We start from the raw sequence: 14595 nt of genomic DNA, 5'->3' as shown, positions 1-14595 counted from the left end.
ATAGGCTGCAGAGGGAGGTAGAGAGTCGGCGAATGCAGAAATGGTGAACAGGCTAGCGATGTGCAAGGCGGCAAAGTTGAATAAAAAAAACGGGGTGGGTATCGGGGCAGGAAAGCACAGAGAGTGCAGAGATGCACTGCTGAAAGGCAGGCAAGGGGATGTGTGCCTCCTTCGTGGGATTGCCTCCCCCCTCTTTCTCCCACATACGCGCACACGAAACACTAGGGCGAAGAGAGGAGGAGAGCGGCATCATGTGCATCTGCGTCAGTAGCGAAGAGCATGTACGAAACGAAAAGGGCCGATGCACATGCTAAAAAAAATACTCAGAGAGACGTCAATGAAGAGGGGAAGGGGAGGGGCTGGGGGCATTGCGTCCACTCCCTACAGACACAACGAGCTCCGCACGTCGAAGAGAAGATGACTGGAGGGATGGAGATGAGGCTGCAGAGAATCGATATATCGTATCGCTCCCACTCTCTGCGGGCTTCACCCTCGTTCTGAGATCCGCCACAAAAGCTGACGCAACTTACGTAGAGAGCAGCTTCGGATCCCAGTCGATCTGGAACCACGGGTGATTGATGACATCCTCCATCGAGATGCGCTTGCGCGGGTCAACGGTCAGCATGCGCGCCACGAGGTCTTTGGCAGGGTCACTGATGTGGCGAATCATTTGATAGTCGCCTCGCTCGATCTTCCCAAGAAGAACGTTCATGTTCCGATCCTCGAATGGCAGACGCCCCGCTAACATAACGTACAGCACGACGCCGCAGCTCCAGATGTCCGCCGAGAGCCCGTTGTAGCCGCGCTCCATGAGCACCTCCGGCGCGACGTAGTTTGGGGTGCCGCAGATAGTCTGCAGCAGTACGTCCTGCTGGAGGTTACTGAGTCCGAAGTCAGAAATTTTTAGCGTGCCGTTTGCATCGAGCAGCAGGTTCTCTGGCTTCAGATCCCGGTGGGCAAAGCCCTTCGAGTGGCAGTAGTACATACCCGCGATGAGCTGGTGGAAGTACCGACGCGCTGTCGGCTCATCGAAGCGCTTGGCAGCTACAATCTTGTCGAAGAGCTCACCGCCTGTGACGAGCTCGAGCACCAGGTAGTAATGGTTCGTTGACTGGAGCACCTCCTGCAGCTTCACCACATTCTGCTGGCGAAGACTGCGCATGATTGCGACCTCACGCAGCATCTGATCCTCCATATTCTCCTTCTTCAGGCGGCGCTTGTCCACAATCTTGATGGCCCACGTGCGGCCCTGCGGGTCAGTGCCCAGGCGCACCTTCGAGAAGTTGCCGGAGCCGATCTGCTTGCCCAGCGTGTACTGGCCCACCATGATCGACTGGTCCATGGTTGCTGCAGCTACCGACCTTTGGTCACCTGCTCCTGTGTATCTCGCGTGTGAGGCGCTAACACTATACTCCGACGACCCTGCTCAGATGTGTGAAGAGCAAGGGGAGGGGAGAAGGGGAGGGAGGAAGTCGACACGGCCGTGTCGGCTCGTGGCGGAGGTGGGCAGGGAGGGGCGGTGCCTATGAAAATTAAAGTCCCGCGAAAGGGCGACAAACAGCTGCGTCTGCGCCAGCAAACGTGAGCGATGAAGAGAGAGAGAGATAGACGGTGGGGGGAGTGCGTGGAAGGGAGAGGGCGCCAGGCGACTCCAGGAGAGAAAGGGAAGTGCAGCGGTCGAACGCGTCGCCGTGGGCAGCTGCAGCGCGAAAAAAAATGCGGTGAGGCCAGAGAGGGGGTGTGGGATGGGGGCAGGAGGAGAATGGATTCGATTGGACGGCGGCGAGGGAAAAGCGGACGAAGGGAAAGGCAGAGGATACGAGTGAAACCGAAGGGGATGGGGATCGGTAGAGGAAAAAGGTGCATAGCCGTTGCAGCTCAAGAGGGCACAGTTCCCCCTTGGGCAATGACTCCCCTCTGTGCCGTAGACGCGCACGCTCAAGCATGCCCATCCAACTGCAGTACGTGTACAAGCGCACCGGCATGCGCGTATATGCACGCGTACAGTGTACGAACAGCAGGCCATTGTGCACCTGACAATACTTTTCGCGTCTTCTTGGTCTCGCGGCGAGCTCGGCTGCGGAGGAGCAGAGAATGCAGGCGTGAAGCGCGACAGGTGGGGAGGGGGGAGCGCAAGAGACTGCAGCACATCCCTACACTTATCGTGGCCTGCACGCAGCTTAGTGCCACCGAGTACTCTCCGCTCTGTCCCCAGAAGCGGCACCTGCAAGCAGATAGGTGCGCGAGGCCTCCCGCTCCGCGAGGATACGACGCACAGCGCCGTCCATCACTACACCCTCCTCACTCTTTTCTTCATTCAGCAATTGCCCCCTTAGTAGGGCTCTGCGCTGCGCAGCATGAATACCACTGCGATGCCTCATCTGCTGCCGGAGCGCCAGCCGCGTATCGCGCCAGAGGCGCACCGTCGCATCCACAACGAGTAGAGGTGTTGAAGCGCTTCCTGAGGGCGAGGCCGCAAGGTAGTGCAGACGCCGCTGCAGTCGAGCGTAGAGGCCCTCTTGCAAGTCTCGGAGACTGCAGTTGCCCACGCCACGGCAGCGATAGTCGGTGCCGTGTCGCAGCTGGTGCGCTTGCTGCGATAGCCTCGTCGACGAAGAGGCTTCGCCCCGCGCTGTCTCGGAGAGCCTTGTGTGAGGATGCCCCTCTCCATGCACCACTGCCGAATGGTGCTCCGCGCGGCGTTGCATGGCCGCCTCGGGCCCCCGTTCAAAGAACCCGGAGGAGAAGCGCGACGACAGTGATGGGCAATACGGCGAGGAGGCTAACGAGCGTTGGGTGCGGACAAGGACGTCCGCATCGGTTGCATGAAAGCCGTTACTGTTGTAGTCCTCGCCGGGCTCTTGACCTCTTGCCGGCTGCTGTTGCTGAGGCGCCGAGAGGGGGCGGCGGGATCGATGAAGCCCACTCACATCAATGACCCTTGAGAAAGAGGGAGGACTTTGGGCACGGGGAGCAGGAGCATTGCTGCCGCTCGGCGTGCAAGTTGTCGGCGCTGGACGAGCTGCCGCTGCACTCGCTGCGCGTGGCAGCTGGACTGCTGAGCGTGTGGGGGGGAGGGGAGAGGGGCATGATAATGATGGGCACCGGCGTCGAGAACGCGTCTGGACCGGCGAAGCAGCGTCGCCCTGAACGACCTGCGGACCCCCGTCCTGAGACGGGGGATTCCACAGAGCCCACACAGACCTCTGTGGGGGAGTGGGCGACGGCGCAGCACAGCTGCCCCTCTCCGCGATGCGATTGCACACTCTCCGGCCCCCGCGCGCCGCGACTGCGACGGGCGTGCCACCCTTGCCCTTTGGCGGGCGACTCGACCGGGGCCTGTGTGCTTCGCCTGTATCATCGACTTCAGCTCTTCTCTCTGATGTGCGCTGTGCCCGCGGCAGCGGCGACGTCAGCGGCGACAGCAAGGCAGACTTGAAAAGCGGATACCACGGCGACACCGCCGCCGCCACGACCGGGGCAGCCGGCGTTCGGGTGAGCTCATCATACGCCCCTGGCGAAGGAGAGCGACATGTGAGAGGGTGGGGTTGTGGCCCAACTGGGGGAGCTGCTGCTGACCGCCAAGCAGCAGGCGTAGGCGACCACTGACGCGAGTGCCTCACCCAAGTAATCGGGCAGTTCGCTCGAGCATGACTTTGCTGTCGCCGCATCGCTTCCTTGTGAGACTGGAGCAGCAGCGCACTCCTTGTGGCCCGCACCTGGGGCGCGGTGGAGGGTGGCGCGCGGTTGCAAATGCGGTCGATGTACGCCTGCATGGCGCATGGCGACGGCGGCGGAAGAGTGGGTGCGGGGGGTAGGGTGGGGTGGGGCAGGTAAAGGAAGAGCTACGTGGCAAGGCAGTGACCACCGAGGACTGATAAAGAGAAGGGCGACAGACAGGAGGGCGGAGAGCTGGCGGCAATACACGACACACAGAGGTCAGCCATACCGGTTCGGTGTGACGGGTGTTCGTTGGCACAACCCCTACCCCACCCACCCAGAAAAAAAAGAGAGACTTTGGGACGTCAAGATCTATGGAGACGAAACGGAAGGGGGTGAGGGGTGAGGGGGGGAGGTAGGCGACAGTGATGGCGTCGGGGTAGCTACTCACGCAGATGGGGCAGGGACCTATGGTGGCGCGGTCTACGTGGACTGCACACATGCGCAGGTATGCTCGCAAGAGCGGGATCGACGAGGAAAAGCCACAGCCCGCGGCCAAAGTGACAGCAACCATAAAAAAGGGTCGCAATTGGGTGTCCTATGGGCTGAAAGAGAGCCGCTAATCTGTGAATATGCGGCGCCGACTAGCAGAGAAATAGAGGAGGTGTGCGCATGTATGCGTGTGTGTGTGGGGGGAGGATGGGGAGAGGTGGAGATGACAAGACAGGGAGGCGGGCGAGCAGAAAGTGCTGCCAAAGTAAGAAAGGGGGGAGGAAAAGAGAGAAGCACTGAGAAGCAGTAAAGGCACGACGAGGGAGCCCTTTCACGCGCCTCGGAGCAGAGGACGGTATGCAAAGAAGAGGGTGGGGGTGGGGGGAGGGAGGGCGTCTGAAAGCCTCACAAGAAGGCGCGAGAAGATCGCACCTTTTTATGCCCTCCCCCTTCCTCGAACTCGCTTCCCTCTGCGCGCTTGCGGCGTGCGTGGAGGTGGCAGAACAGCGGTAGCGCCTACTATACCGGCAGAGGGTGACCGTCTCACAGCGCTTCTTCCACTGGCCTATCGGTGCCCCTCGTAATCTTTTCTACTGTTTACCTGCTTCAGAGAAAAAAAACGTGAAATGAGAAACGTACACGACACTTCAGTAGATGAAAGGCGGAGTCCAGTGCACACACACACCCGCACATGCACCCGTGTGCTTTCCTCCGCCACTGTGATCCCATCACCATCGTTGCTCGGATGCAATCCATGAAGACGGAAAGGAGAGAGTGGGAAAGAGAGACAAAAGCGCAGAGAAGTTCCCGCAAGCCGGCCAGCACACGCGTCGACGCCTGTGACTCTTCTCCACCTCCCAATGACACATATCGTGTAGCATAGAAAAGTACCAAGCGAGAAAAAAAAGGTGGGTTGCTTCAAGCTCAGCGTCAGCCCGCCACGCATGGGGTGGGTGGGTGGGAGTGCTGGTTCATCTTACCGCAGACTGTCGAGGTTCCCCCTTTCTCTTGGGTGAGACCATGCCGCCTCCACGAGCATCGCGCCGCTCCACAACGCCTCGCGCTCCTCCCCCTTCCTTCCCCCCAAGCCCATCTGCCACCACACTTGAGTTTCATCCCTGTCGTACATACGAGAACGTAAAGGAGAGGGATAGAAAGAGCTGCCGCAGAGAAAGGGGAAGTGTGGCGGCACCGGATAGGGGTGGGTGAGGGAGCTCTGAGGGAGCAGGGCCGAGTGGTGGTGGTGGAAGCGAGCAGTCTACGGAGAACCACACCGACGCAGACGAAGAGACGAAGCACACACGCGCTGAAAGATAACAAAAGGAAAAAAATAAAGAAAGAAGACACAGACACAATAGCCGTTACGAGTTGGGCGGAGGTGGCAGAGCGGATGAGCAAACGCGAACGGAAGACAAAAAAAAAGGCAACGCGTGGGTGCGCGCAAGCGGGAAGGAGACTATACAGAAAACGGAGAGGAGAGGAGAGCGGATGGGGAGGGCTCCGAAAGGGGTGGGGGGAGGGAGGGAGGGAGGAGGAAAAGGGGAAAGGGGTGCTCGAACGTGACAACTCCGCGCCGTCCCGCCGCGGCACCCTCGCCGCCTCCTCTCCTTCTCCCTCTCTCCCTCTCTCCCTCTCTCTCTGCTCTGTGTTGCTGCTCCTGCGGTTGTTTTGTGTATTGACCCGTTTGGCGTTCCGCGCGGTCGACGCGCTCTTTCGCTTAAGCATCCGCCTGCTGTACACTCCTCGTATAGAAGCGGGGGCAAGGCCCCGCTCCTTTGCCTCCGTTTCGACTCTTGCACCGCCTTAAGGTCACTATCGCCGTTGCCGCCGATGCTGATGTGTCGGTGTGGCATACACAGAAGACACACACACTCACACAGAGAGAGAGGCAGACATCTGCAATACGCAAAGGCATGCATAGCGAGTGGATCGAGCCAAAAGGGAGCAAGGGGGGAAAGCCAAGAGAAAGCAAAAGAGGGCAGCGACACCCGCGACATCCTCAACGAACTCTGCCGGTTGTGCATATATATATGCGCATATATGTATGCCTTTTCATTCAACCCCTTTATTCGCTTTCTTCAGAATCAATTCCGCTGCCTCCGCTACGCTGGACATCAAAAGGTGTCACCCCTCTGTGACTCCGAACGCGCCGCGCAAGCGAAAACAACGACGAACACAATAGTAAAACATATACAAACATAAAAGGGAGTGAAGACGCCGACTACGACTGGCGCACGCCTAAGTGATGCACCGCGCGCGCACGAACTCTTCTCCGCCTAGTAGATGCGCTGCGGCTTGCCCATGGTCGACTTAATGTACGCCGACTTCAGGTTCTGCCAGTTCTTCTTCAGCAGCGACACGAGGAAGTTGATCGCCATCATGACGTTCTGGCGGAGCTGCTCCTCGTTCATCTCCATGTGGCCGATGCAGGTGCCGAGGCACAGCACCTTCTTCAGCTGGAACTTCACAGTCGAGCGCAGCTCAACGATCTTGTCCGTGAGCGATTCGCTGGGCGAGCACACCGTCGGGAACTTACCCATACGGTGCATGTGCGGGCCCACCAGACGTGGCACGGTCTTGATGATGGACTCAGAGCACAGGAAGGCGTCGTACTGGTTGCACATCTTCTTCACCAGCTTCTTGTTCTTGTTAAGCTTCTTGAGCTCCTCCTGGTTCATGGTCGGCACACCCTCCTTCTTGGCGATATCCTCGTGCACGAGGTCGCACAGCAGGCACACCGTCATGCGCGGGCGGCACACGTTCGGCAGCTTCAGGGAGCCAGAGAAACGCTTGTCCTTCTGGGGATCGTAGTTCTTCAGGTTGACCTGCAGGTCGACGCTCTCCTTAAACTTGCGTTCCTTTTCCACCGTCAGGACGGCCTGGATCGCCTCCGACAGCGTCTGCGGGGAAATCTTGGACATGGCTGCGAGGGCTGGGCTCTCTCTGCCCCTCTCTGCACGTGCGTGTATGGGTGGGTGTGGGTGTTGACGAAAGCGTGCGGGCGAATGTGACGCTGAGAAAAGAACAGTGCGGAAGGCAGAAAAATCGAGAAGAGAGAAGGCGTAGGGTCACAGAAGCCCACACACCCACGCGGTCGAGGCGAAACAGATGTGGATAACACAAACAAAGAAAGGGGCGAGGTTATGAATCGAACAGGCAAAAAAAACGTTCTGCGAGGAGCTACACTGAACTCTGCTAAAGGCTGTGGTCTTCTTTCGTTTATATTTCCTCTTTCAGCATGTGGTGCACGTCGTGGGCTCTCCACTGGAGGGGATTCGCTGTTGTTGGTGTCGTCGTGTGCGACGCGAGGGGCAACTCTACGTGCGCGAGAGGCGGAGAACGACGGTGCGAAAGCGGTAGTCGGAACGGGTAAAAGACGAGTGCGCAACGGGCAGGTGAAGGAAGGGCCAGCGCACATTGGCGCACACGCGCCCGAAGGGGCGAAGGGGGAAGGGAAAGGAGGCACGAGAGTGCGCATGGGCGTGTGCCTGAGTATACATGCATATATATATATATACCATTTCTCAGACCCCCTCGTTCTTTCCACACTCGCCGTAGTAATGGCTGCCTCGCCTACCACGCTCGCGAGCGAAAAAGTGGCAGAAGACAATGCCGAGCCCACCCACACATACACGCGCGGGCGTGTTTGACGCTGACTGAGAGCATCAGTAGAGTGTGGGAGCGGAGGTAGGAGCTTTGCAAGAATAAAAAATGAGAAGGAGCGACGGTGCTCGACGGGGAGACAGAGAGAAAGAGAGGGTGTGCGCGTGCGCGCGTGTGTGTACGTGCAAGCGGGGGATGGAAGGGAGGAGCTTTGACAGGGAGGCAAGTGAGAGGGAAATGCCGTGCGCGTAACACACCACGCGCGTCCTCTTCAAGTACATCTTGTCCATTCTTCTTTCCAAGTGCTATGACCTCCTTTCGCCGCTTTTTCCCTCCCCTCACCCCCGCCCCTGCCCCATACCCTCCGTATCTCTTTCTCGCTTCACCCACTCCGTTCTCTGCCGCCGTCTAGCAGCCGCGGACTAGACGCACGAAACAGGCAACGGGCCGGCCACCGAAGTGCGAGCGGGCTCGCACAGCAACAAGCACATCATCACAAACATGAAATGCGCACCAGAAATGGAGCATGCCGAACAGCAACACCCGCGACTGCAATGGCAGCGGCGTGCGAGACGAAGGGAGGGGTGACAATGACGAAAAGAGAAACAGAAGGGAATCGGAGATGAACCGGCACCGCTTTTCACCTCTGCGCTCGCGCTCTGTCGCCTACGCCTGTGTGCTGCGTCAAGATGTTCAGCACAGGCAGTGGGCACAGTCCTGCAAGGAAGAGTCGGACTCGTTGTACACACCCGTGCTCTCGTAGGAGAGACTAGGGGCGCTCTCTGTCTCATGAACCGCCCAGCTTTTCACCACTAGCACACTCGCGCGATGTTCGGTGTCGCCACTGCTGCTGCGGTAGAGCTGACGGCCGCGGTGATCTCGGCATAGCTACCAGTCACCTCGATGACCTTCTGCACCATGTCCTCCACCGTCGGCGTCGACGGCCGCGGGCCCCAGAGCTGCTCAATGTCGCGCGTCGAGAGCTCCTTCTTTTCCAGTAACGCTTTCACCATGACCTCAATCTTGTCCTTATGACGCCGGATGATGTCCACAGCGGTTGAGTGGGCAGCTGCGAGGAGTTTTTGTGCCTCCAATTCGGCGCGGTACTGCGCTTCGTTCGAAAAGGTGGTGAAGTCTCGCCCTGCCTGGATGTAATCAGGGTGGTACGACAGCAGCCCCGTGTGCGGGCTCATGCCGAACGCCAACATCTGCTTGAGCGCGACGTCAGTAGCCCGCTGCAGGTCATCCATTGCACCGGCTGACACGTCGCCTAGCATGACCTCCTCTGCTGCGCGGCCGCCAAGCATGACCACCATGTCGGCGAAGAGCGTCGCGTTTGTTTGGTATTCGTGAAATTCGGTCCCTGCGCGCTGCGTGTAGCCCATCGCATGCCCGCGCGGGGTGATGCTGATCTTCAGCACCTTCTGTACTATCGGCAGCATCCACGCCGTTAGGGCGTGGCCGGCTTCGTGAAGCGCGGTGCGACGAGCGGATTGATCGCTCTGGCGATTGCGGTGCTTGCGACCCATCAGCGTGTTGTCCAGTGCCTCCAGCAGATCCGGCAGTTGCACGAGCGGCTTGCCGGCGATTCCACTCTGCAGTGCCGCCTCGTTCACCACCGTGGCCACCGTGGCTGGCGACAGCCCTGGCGTGAGGTCCGCCAGCTGATCGGCCAGTGCCTTGTTGCTCACGCCAGTATCCAACGCCAGCTCCTTGCCATCCTCGTCCTTTGTGCGGCCGTTTGGATCGCCCGTGCAGACGCGGTTGAGGTAATGCTGAAAAAGCTCACGACGCGCTGATAGGTCAGGCATCTCAATGGCGATCTTGCGGTCGAAGCGGCCCTCGCGCAGCAGCGCCTTGTCAATGTTGTCTTGAAAATTGGTGGCAGCCAGAACCACGATCGGGTCTGCGCTTGAGCTGAGCCCATCCAACTCGGCGAGCAACTGGTTGATGGTCCGGTTCTCCTCGCTGCTGACAGAGCCGCCCTGCTTACCAGCGCGGGAGCCGATGGCATCGATTTCATCGATGAAGATGATCGCCGGCGCAGCCGCCCGCGCCTCTTCGAAAAGCTCACGCACCCGCTTCGGCCCGCTGCCGCCCATGAGCTCAATGAAGTCCGCCCCGTTGCAGCTAAAGAAGGGCACGTTCGCCTCACCAGCAACAGCCTTGGCTAGCAGTGTCTTTCCTGTGCCGGGCTCTCCAGTCAACAGACACCCCTTGGGCAGCCGCGCCCCGAGCCGGGTGAACTTGTTCGGCTCCCTTAGGAAGTCGACGTACTGGCGCACCTCTGCCTTCGCCTCCGGGATCCCAACAACGTCGGAGAACTTTGTGCCCCTCACGTCGACGCGAAATTGCCGCTTCTTAATGGGCATCATCTGCTCCATCATATCCAGGAAAGGGTTGCCGCTGGCACTGGCGGATCCGCTGCCAAACGGAGTGCCCTGCGACACACGGCGCATATACAGCCACCCCAGCAAGAAGGGCACTCCAAGCCAGATGGCGGGGCCGAGGGTGGGGCGTATCCAGTTCTCCTCCGTCGCTCTTCGATGCTTCTCTGCATCGGTGACGCCCCGCTGGTACTCGGAGCTCTGCGCGCCGGCGAAAGACATCTCTGTGAAGACCAACAGAAAGAGGGAGGAGGGAGCACAAAAGATGAGAAGTCTCGACGGCTTCTTTGGTGCCGCTCTGGCACAGGCTTCTGATAGATGCAGCGAGAGCGAGAGCGGTTGCCCGTCGTGCGTGAGTGATCACAAGCAGTTGATCAGCTGAGGTGTGATTCGGAGAGTAGCTTGCGGGAAAGGGCAGGGTGCGACCGGTGCTCGCATCAGTATGTCTGGGTGAGCCAACGAAGTTCACGGCGGTGCGGCGTCACCTCTCCAGTCTGTTTGCTAGAAGATGGAGGAGAGACGCGCACGCGTATGTGTGAGTGCTCTTTGGTGCTCTGGGCAGCACCAATAGCAGCAGCGGCAGGAGGCGCTTGGTGGGCGTACGAAGCGAAGGCGAAGAATGAAAATGGGGAAGGCATACAAATACATCAATGCATATATATATATATTTCTATTGATGTATGTAGATGCTGCGGATGACAGTGGGTGAGCGGGCGCGGTGGGGTGGGTGGGGATAGGGCGGGAGAGAGAGGGTGTCGGCGAAGAGCAGTAAAGCTAATGATGCACACAAATGACTGTGCTGCTCGCGATCGGAATGATGGGATGAAGGCATCACACCAAGTTCGAACGTGAAAGGGAAAGGGGGAAAGGGAAGGAGAGCCGGGTAAGAGGGAGGGCGGATGCTGGGCGCTTGTGGGCCTCTGTATCGGAGGGAGTCGATGGGAGGCGTGCCGCCCCACCCCTGAGGGCAGAGACATATTGGTGGAGCATCACCGCTGAGGAAGGCGCCGCTCAGCTCCTCGCGCTCCCCCTCTTACACACCGCGCGTGAGTGTCAGAGGCGCGCCGCAGGATAGGCGAGGAAGAGGAGGAGGGGGAAGGAGGGGCACCTGGGGAGAAGGGGGTATGCACCTCTGCAGCTGACCCCAAGCCCCACCCCTTTCTCACGAGACGCGCGCACGCCATCTTCCGGTGTAGGGTAGAGCAAGGAGCGAGAGAGGGGAGGGGGAGGGTACCGCGCTGATGGTTTTCACGATACAGCGTGGTGCCAGCGCATATGCTTAGAAGGCACAGTCACGAGGGCCGCCCCTCTCTGCTTTTTGGCTTGTCAGCTGCGCTGCAGTATTGACCGTTGCCGCTGTTCTTGTACATCACGGACGCGCAACGACGCAAAGATCCTTAGGGCGGTGGGCAATGCGAATGGTAGGAAAAGAAGGAGCCGCGCCAGCAGCGCACGCGACTGCTCATGCGCCACCTCAGGCAGTCGCAGTCGGCTTCGAGGCGGCGCTGCAGTTGCCCTTGGAGGTGGAAAAGCGGCTCATGGCCTCCTTCACTGCCTCTGCCAGGGCGGGGGAAGCCGTGTCGTCGACCGAGGCACCTGCCGGGGACGGAATCCCTTTCCCGGGTCGACCTGCCGAGGTGGATGAGCTCTTCTCGGTCGCCGGCTTCTGTGGGTTGTTGCAGATCATGTACGCTCCCAGAAAGGCGAGCGGGTCAGGTGGGCGGACGTGCGCGACCTCCTCCAGCCCACGCAGCAGGAGGGGGAGCATGGTGCGCTCAATGTACTGAGCATCGGGGAGAGCGTATTCGGGGACTTCATCGTCGGCCCCCGCGCCGTCTTTTCCGCCTATTGCCGCACGACCAAAAGTAGTTCCTGGTAGAAATGCAGACGGGAAGGTCGCCTCCAGCCGTGCAGTTGTGGTCGCTGCCTCCTGAGTGGTGGCCGCCGTCTCTGCGCCGCTGGGCACGTCGCCAAGGTGCATGAGAAGGGCGTGCATTGTCTCCTCATCTACCGCCTCGACAGAGGTATCCATGGAAGAGCTGCTAAACATCTATGCGTCGCCCTCGCTGTTGCGTTTGGAGGCGGTCGCGGCAGCGCGCACTGCTGTGCACAGGGAAACAGATGAGTGAAGAGCGGCACCTGAGGAGGGGCATCAGGCCGCCGTGGATTGTCACGAGAGAGAGGGACGTGAATAGGAAGAGATGCGGATGTGAAGACATGAAAACAGCTTTGTATAGATGTGTGTGTGTGTGCGTGCGTGGAGCATCACAGCACTCAAACAAAAAAGACGAAGAGGCTTCGCTGTCACCCCTCTCTCCTCCCCCTGTATCCCCCCTTCACTTTCCCCCGCAGTGGGGAGCTTATCGTTAGGCTCCTACCCTCCGCCTTCCTCGCCCACGCGGCGCTTGTCCTCTCCGTATTCTTCGCGACGTCCACGAAGAAAGGTCGGAGAGGCCTGTGTAGGTCTGCCTGTGTATGTGCTGGGGGGGGGGACGGGGGGAGGACGGAAGGTGGAGGCGCACGGCTCGCGCGGACAACAACAGAGGGCAACTCTCAGCCCTGCTGTCCGCTGCTCAGTGGCTTATGATCCACTCCTTCTTGGGTCTTCTTTGCTTTACTCTGAGGCGTCATTCCGGTTATCCTAAGGGTGCGTACGCGCGCATGCGCTCCTACGCCTACATGTGTGCATGTCGGCGCGTGTAGCAGTCAGCGGTCGCGGCCGACAAGCCGGCGACTGCCATGGACGCCCACAGGAGGGCTGTGTGAAAAGAGGTCACGGATGGGTGGCAAAGGCACTGTGCGCGTTGCGTTGATGCGCTTGTGTTGCCTTGCATACGCCCTGACACAGACGCGCACACACGCACACAAAGGGAGACGAAATAACAACACACAAAATGAAGAAAAAAGATGCTCGGACTCGCAGATGAAGGAGAGAGCGCGGGCATGGGAGACACCGAGAGAGACGAGGGCGGAGGGGCCTTCCGATCCTATCGGCCCGCCCCCGGTGCCCACCACAGACGCCGAAAATACACCTTCGCACTGCACCACTTCCTGCTGCGGCGGCTTCTTTCGCATCGCAGCGGTACAGCCATCCGAGACACGCCTCCCGCCTCTTGCATTTCCTTGACTGTCTGCAGCTCGCCCCACAGCGAAAGCGAGAGACGCACACGCACACAAGCACTTGAAAAGGTGAGGTGATCAGTGGTCCGGCTTACGGCGGAACCCGCAGCCCTCCACAAGCAGTGCCTTACCACCGGTGGGGCGGCAAAGCTTCTTGGAGCAGCCCTTGCACTCCACCGACGTGGTGGCGTGGGTGTACACCACCGTCACTTGGCGGCAGCGCGGGCAGCTCACGTCCATGAAATAGGAGTTGGGACCCTGCACAAGGCGACGGCGCTTGTGCTTCATGCGCTCCGTGCGCACGGTCGGGTAGCTGAGGTCAGCGTCAAAGAAGCCCATAATGCCGAGAGATGATCCGATCACTACGGAGGTGCACTCTTTGTTCTTTGCTTGCAGGCGAAGCGCGATGAGGAAGCGGCCACGATCAGACGTGAGAGACCGACCTAACGGGTGACATTGGCCAGGCGGGCGTTAGGAGCAGCAGCAGGATTCGCAGCGGTGGAGTGTGCGTAAGGGGATCATTAGGTAGCGCATGTTAGCATGCGTGTACATTTGTAAGCGCACGATTCAAGTGCACGTAAGACAAGGGCCAGGACCAGTGAAGAGAAAGATGCGTGGCGATCGGCAAGAGGAAGCAGTAGGCGTGCAACAGCACAGCGAGGCGGGTGGGTGGGTGGGGTGGGGGAGGGGGTAAGAAAGAGAGACGCAGGTGTAGAGGCACCAACACCAACCCTACCGAAGCGGTAGAGGTCCTCAGGAAGTGCGAGGATGAAGAGGTGGGGGGGCATGAGGGTGCGGAGAGAGGGCGATTCGATCCCCCCTTCGTCCCTTTTTCATACCATTCTATCGCACAGGCGCCGCACGGCTGGACAGCCCTTGCCGCTACAGCCGCTGCCATGGCTGTTACACACGTCGCAGCTCCCTCTGCCCCCCCCCCACACCTCCTTCTTTTCTCGTTCGTTCATCGATACATACTTCTTGTTCCTTTGGAAGTGAGCTCACCAAAGCCACGGTGCGAAGCGAAGACAAAAACTTAAAAATAAAGAAAAAAAACAAAGAAGAGCGGAGACCGCCCAACACGTACAGACACAAATAAAGATGCCAACGATATGTCAAAATCAACCACGGCACCGAACATTGCAGAGGTCCCGCCGCAGCCAACGCACACCACACACACACATGTATATATATATATATGCGAAACGGACCAGGCAGCGCAAGCAGCGACTTGATAAAGGAATGCAAGCAAAGGGTGATACGGAAGGCGCACCATCGTCATCCTTCAGAGAGACGTACGTGAGGCGACAGGGTGGGGGCCGTAGGAAGCGCCCGC

The 14595-nt window shown here is 59.5% G+C and overlaps 6 protein-coding genes across 6 annotated transcripts; all 6 read right to left on the bottom strand.

Moving 5' to 3' along the window:
* Positions 1-526: 526 nt before the first annotated feature.
* Positions 527-1342, bottom strand: LSCM1_06712 (uncharacterized protein; the record flags this gene model as incomplete). The annotated part of the gene is made up of 1 exon (XM_067324122.1): positions 527-1342. One exon carries the CDS (start codon positions 1340-1342, stop codon positions 527-529), a length of 816 nt encoding a protein of 271 aa, XP_067179469.1.
* An 838-nt stretch (positions 1343-2180) lies between these two features.
* Positions 2181-2708, bottom strand: LSCM1_06711 (uncharacterized protein; the record flags this gene model as incomplete). The annotated part of the gene is made up of 1 exon (XM_067324121.1): positions 2181-2708. One exon carries the CDS (start codon positions 2706-2708, stop codon positions 2181-2183), a length of 528 nt encoding a protein of 175 aa, XP_067179468.1.
* Positions 2709-6428: 3720 nt separating this feature from the next.
* On the bottom strand, positions 6429-7073 carry LSCM1_06710 (uncharacterized protein; the record flags this gene model as incomplete). Its single annotated transcript, XM_067324120.1, has 1 exon — positions 6429-7073. The coding sequence occupies one exon, from the start codon at positions 7071-7073 to the stop codon at positions 6429-6431; it is 645 nt and encodes a 214-aa protein (XP_067179467.1).
* Positions 7074-8567: 1494 nt separating this feature from the next.
* Positions 8568-10364, bottom strand: LSCM1_06709 (uncharacterized protein; the record flags this gene model as incomplete). The annotated part of the gene is made up of 1 exon (XM_067324119.1): positions 8568-10364. One exon carries the CDS (start codon positions 10362-10364, stop codon positions 8568-8570), a length of 1797 nt encoding a protein of 598 aa, XP_067179466.1.
* Positions 10365-11616: 1252 nt separating this feature from the next.
* LSCM1_06708 (uncharacterized protein) lies at positions 11617-12192 on the bottom strand (the record flags this gene model as incomplete). The annotated part of the gene is made up of 1 exon (XM_067324118.1): positions 11617-12192. One exon carries the CDS (start codon positions 12190-12192, stop codon positions 11617-11619), a length of 576 nt encoding a protein of 191 aa, XP_067179465.1.
* A 1148-nt stretch (positions 12193-13340) lies between these two features.
* On the bottom strand, positions 13341-13601 carry LSCM1_06707 (uncharacterized protein; the record flags this gene model as incomplete). The annotated part of the gene is made up of 1 exon (XM_067324117.1): positions 13341-13601. The coding sequence occupies one exon, from the start codon at positions 13599-13601 to the stop codon at positions 13341-13343; it is 261 nt and encodes an 86-aa protein (XP_067179464.1).
* Positions 13602-14595: the final 994 nt, after the last annotated feature.

Source organism: Leishmania martiniquensis, chromosome 18, assembly GCF_017916325.1.
Source record: "Leishmania martiniquensis isolate LSCM1 chromosome 18, whole genome shotgun sequence".
Lineage (NCBI taxonomy): Eukaryota > Euglenozoa > Kinetoplastea > Trypanosomatida > Trypanosomatidae > Leishmania > Leishmania martiniquensis.
This window is presented reverse-complemented; position numbering and strand designations above follow the sequence as displayed.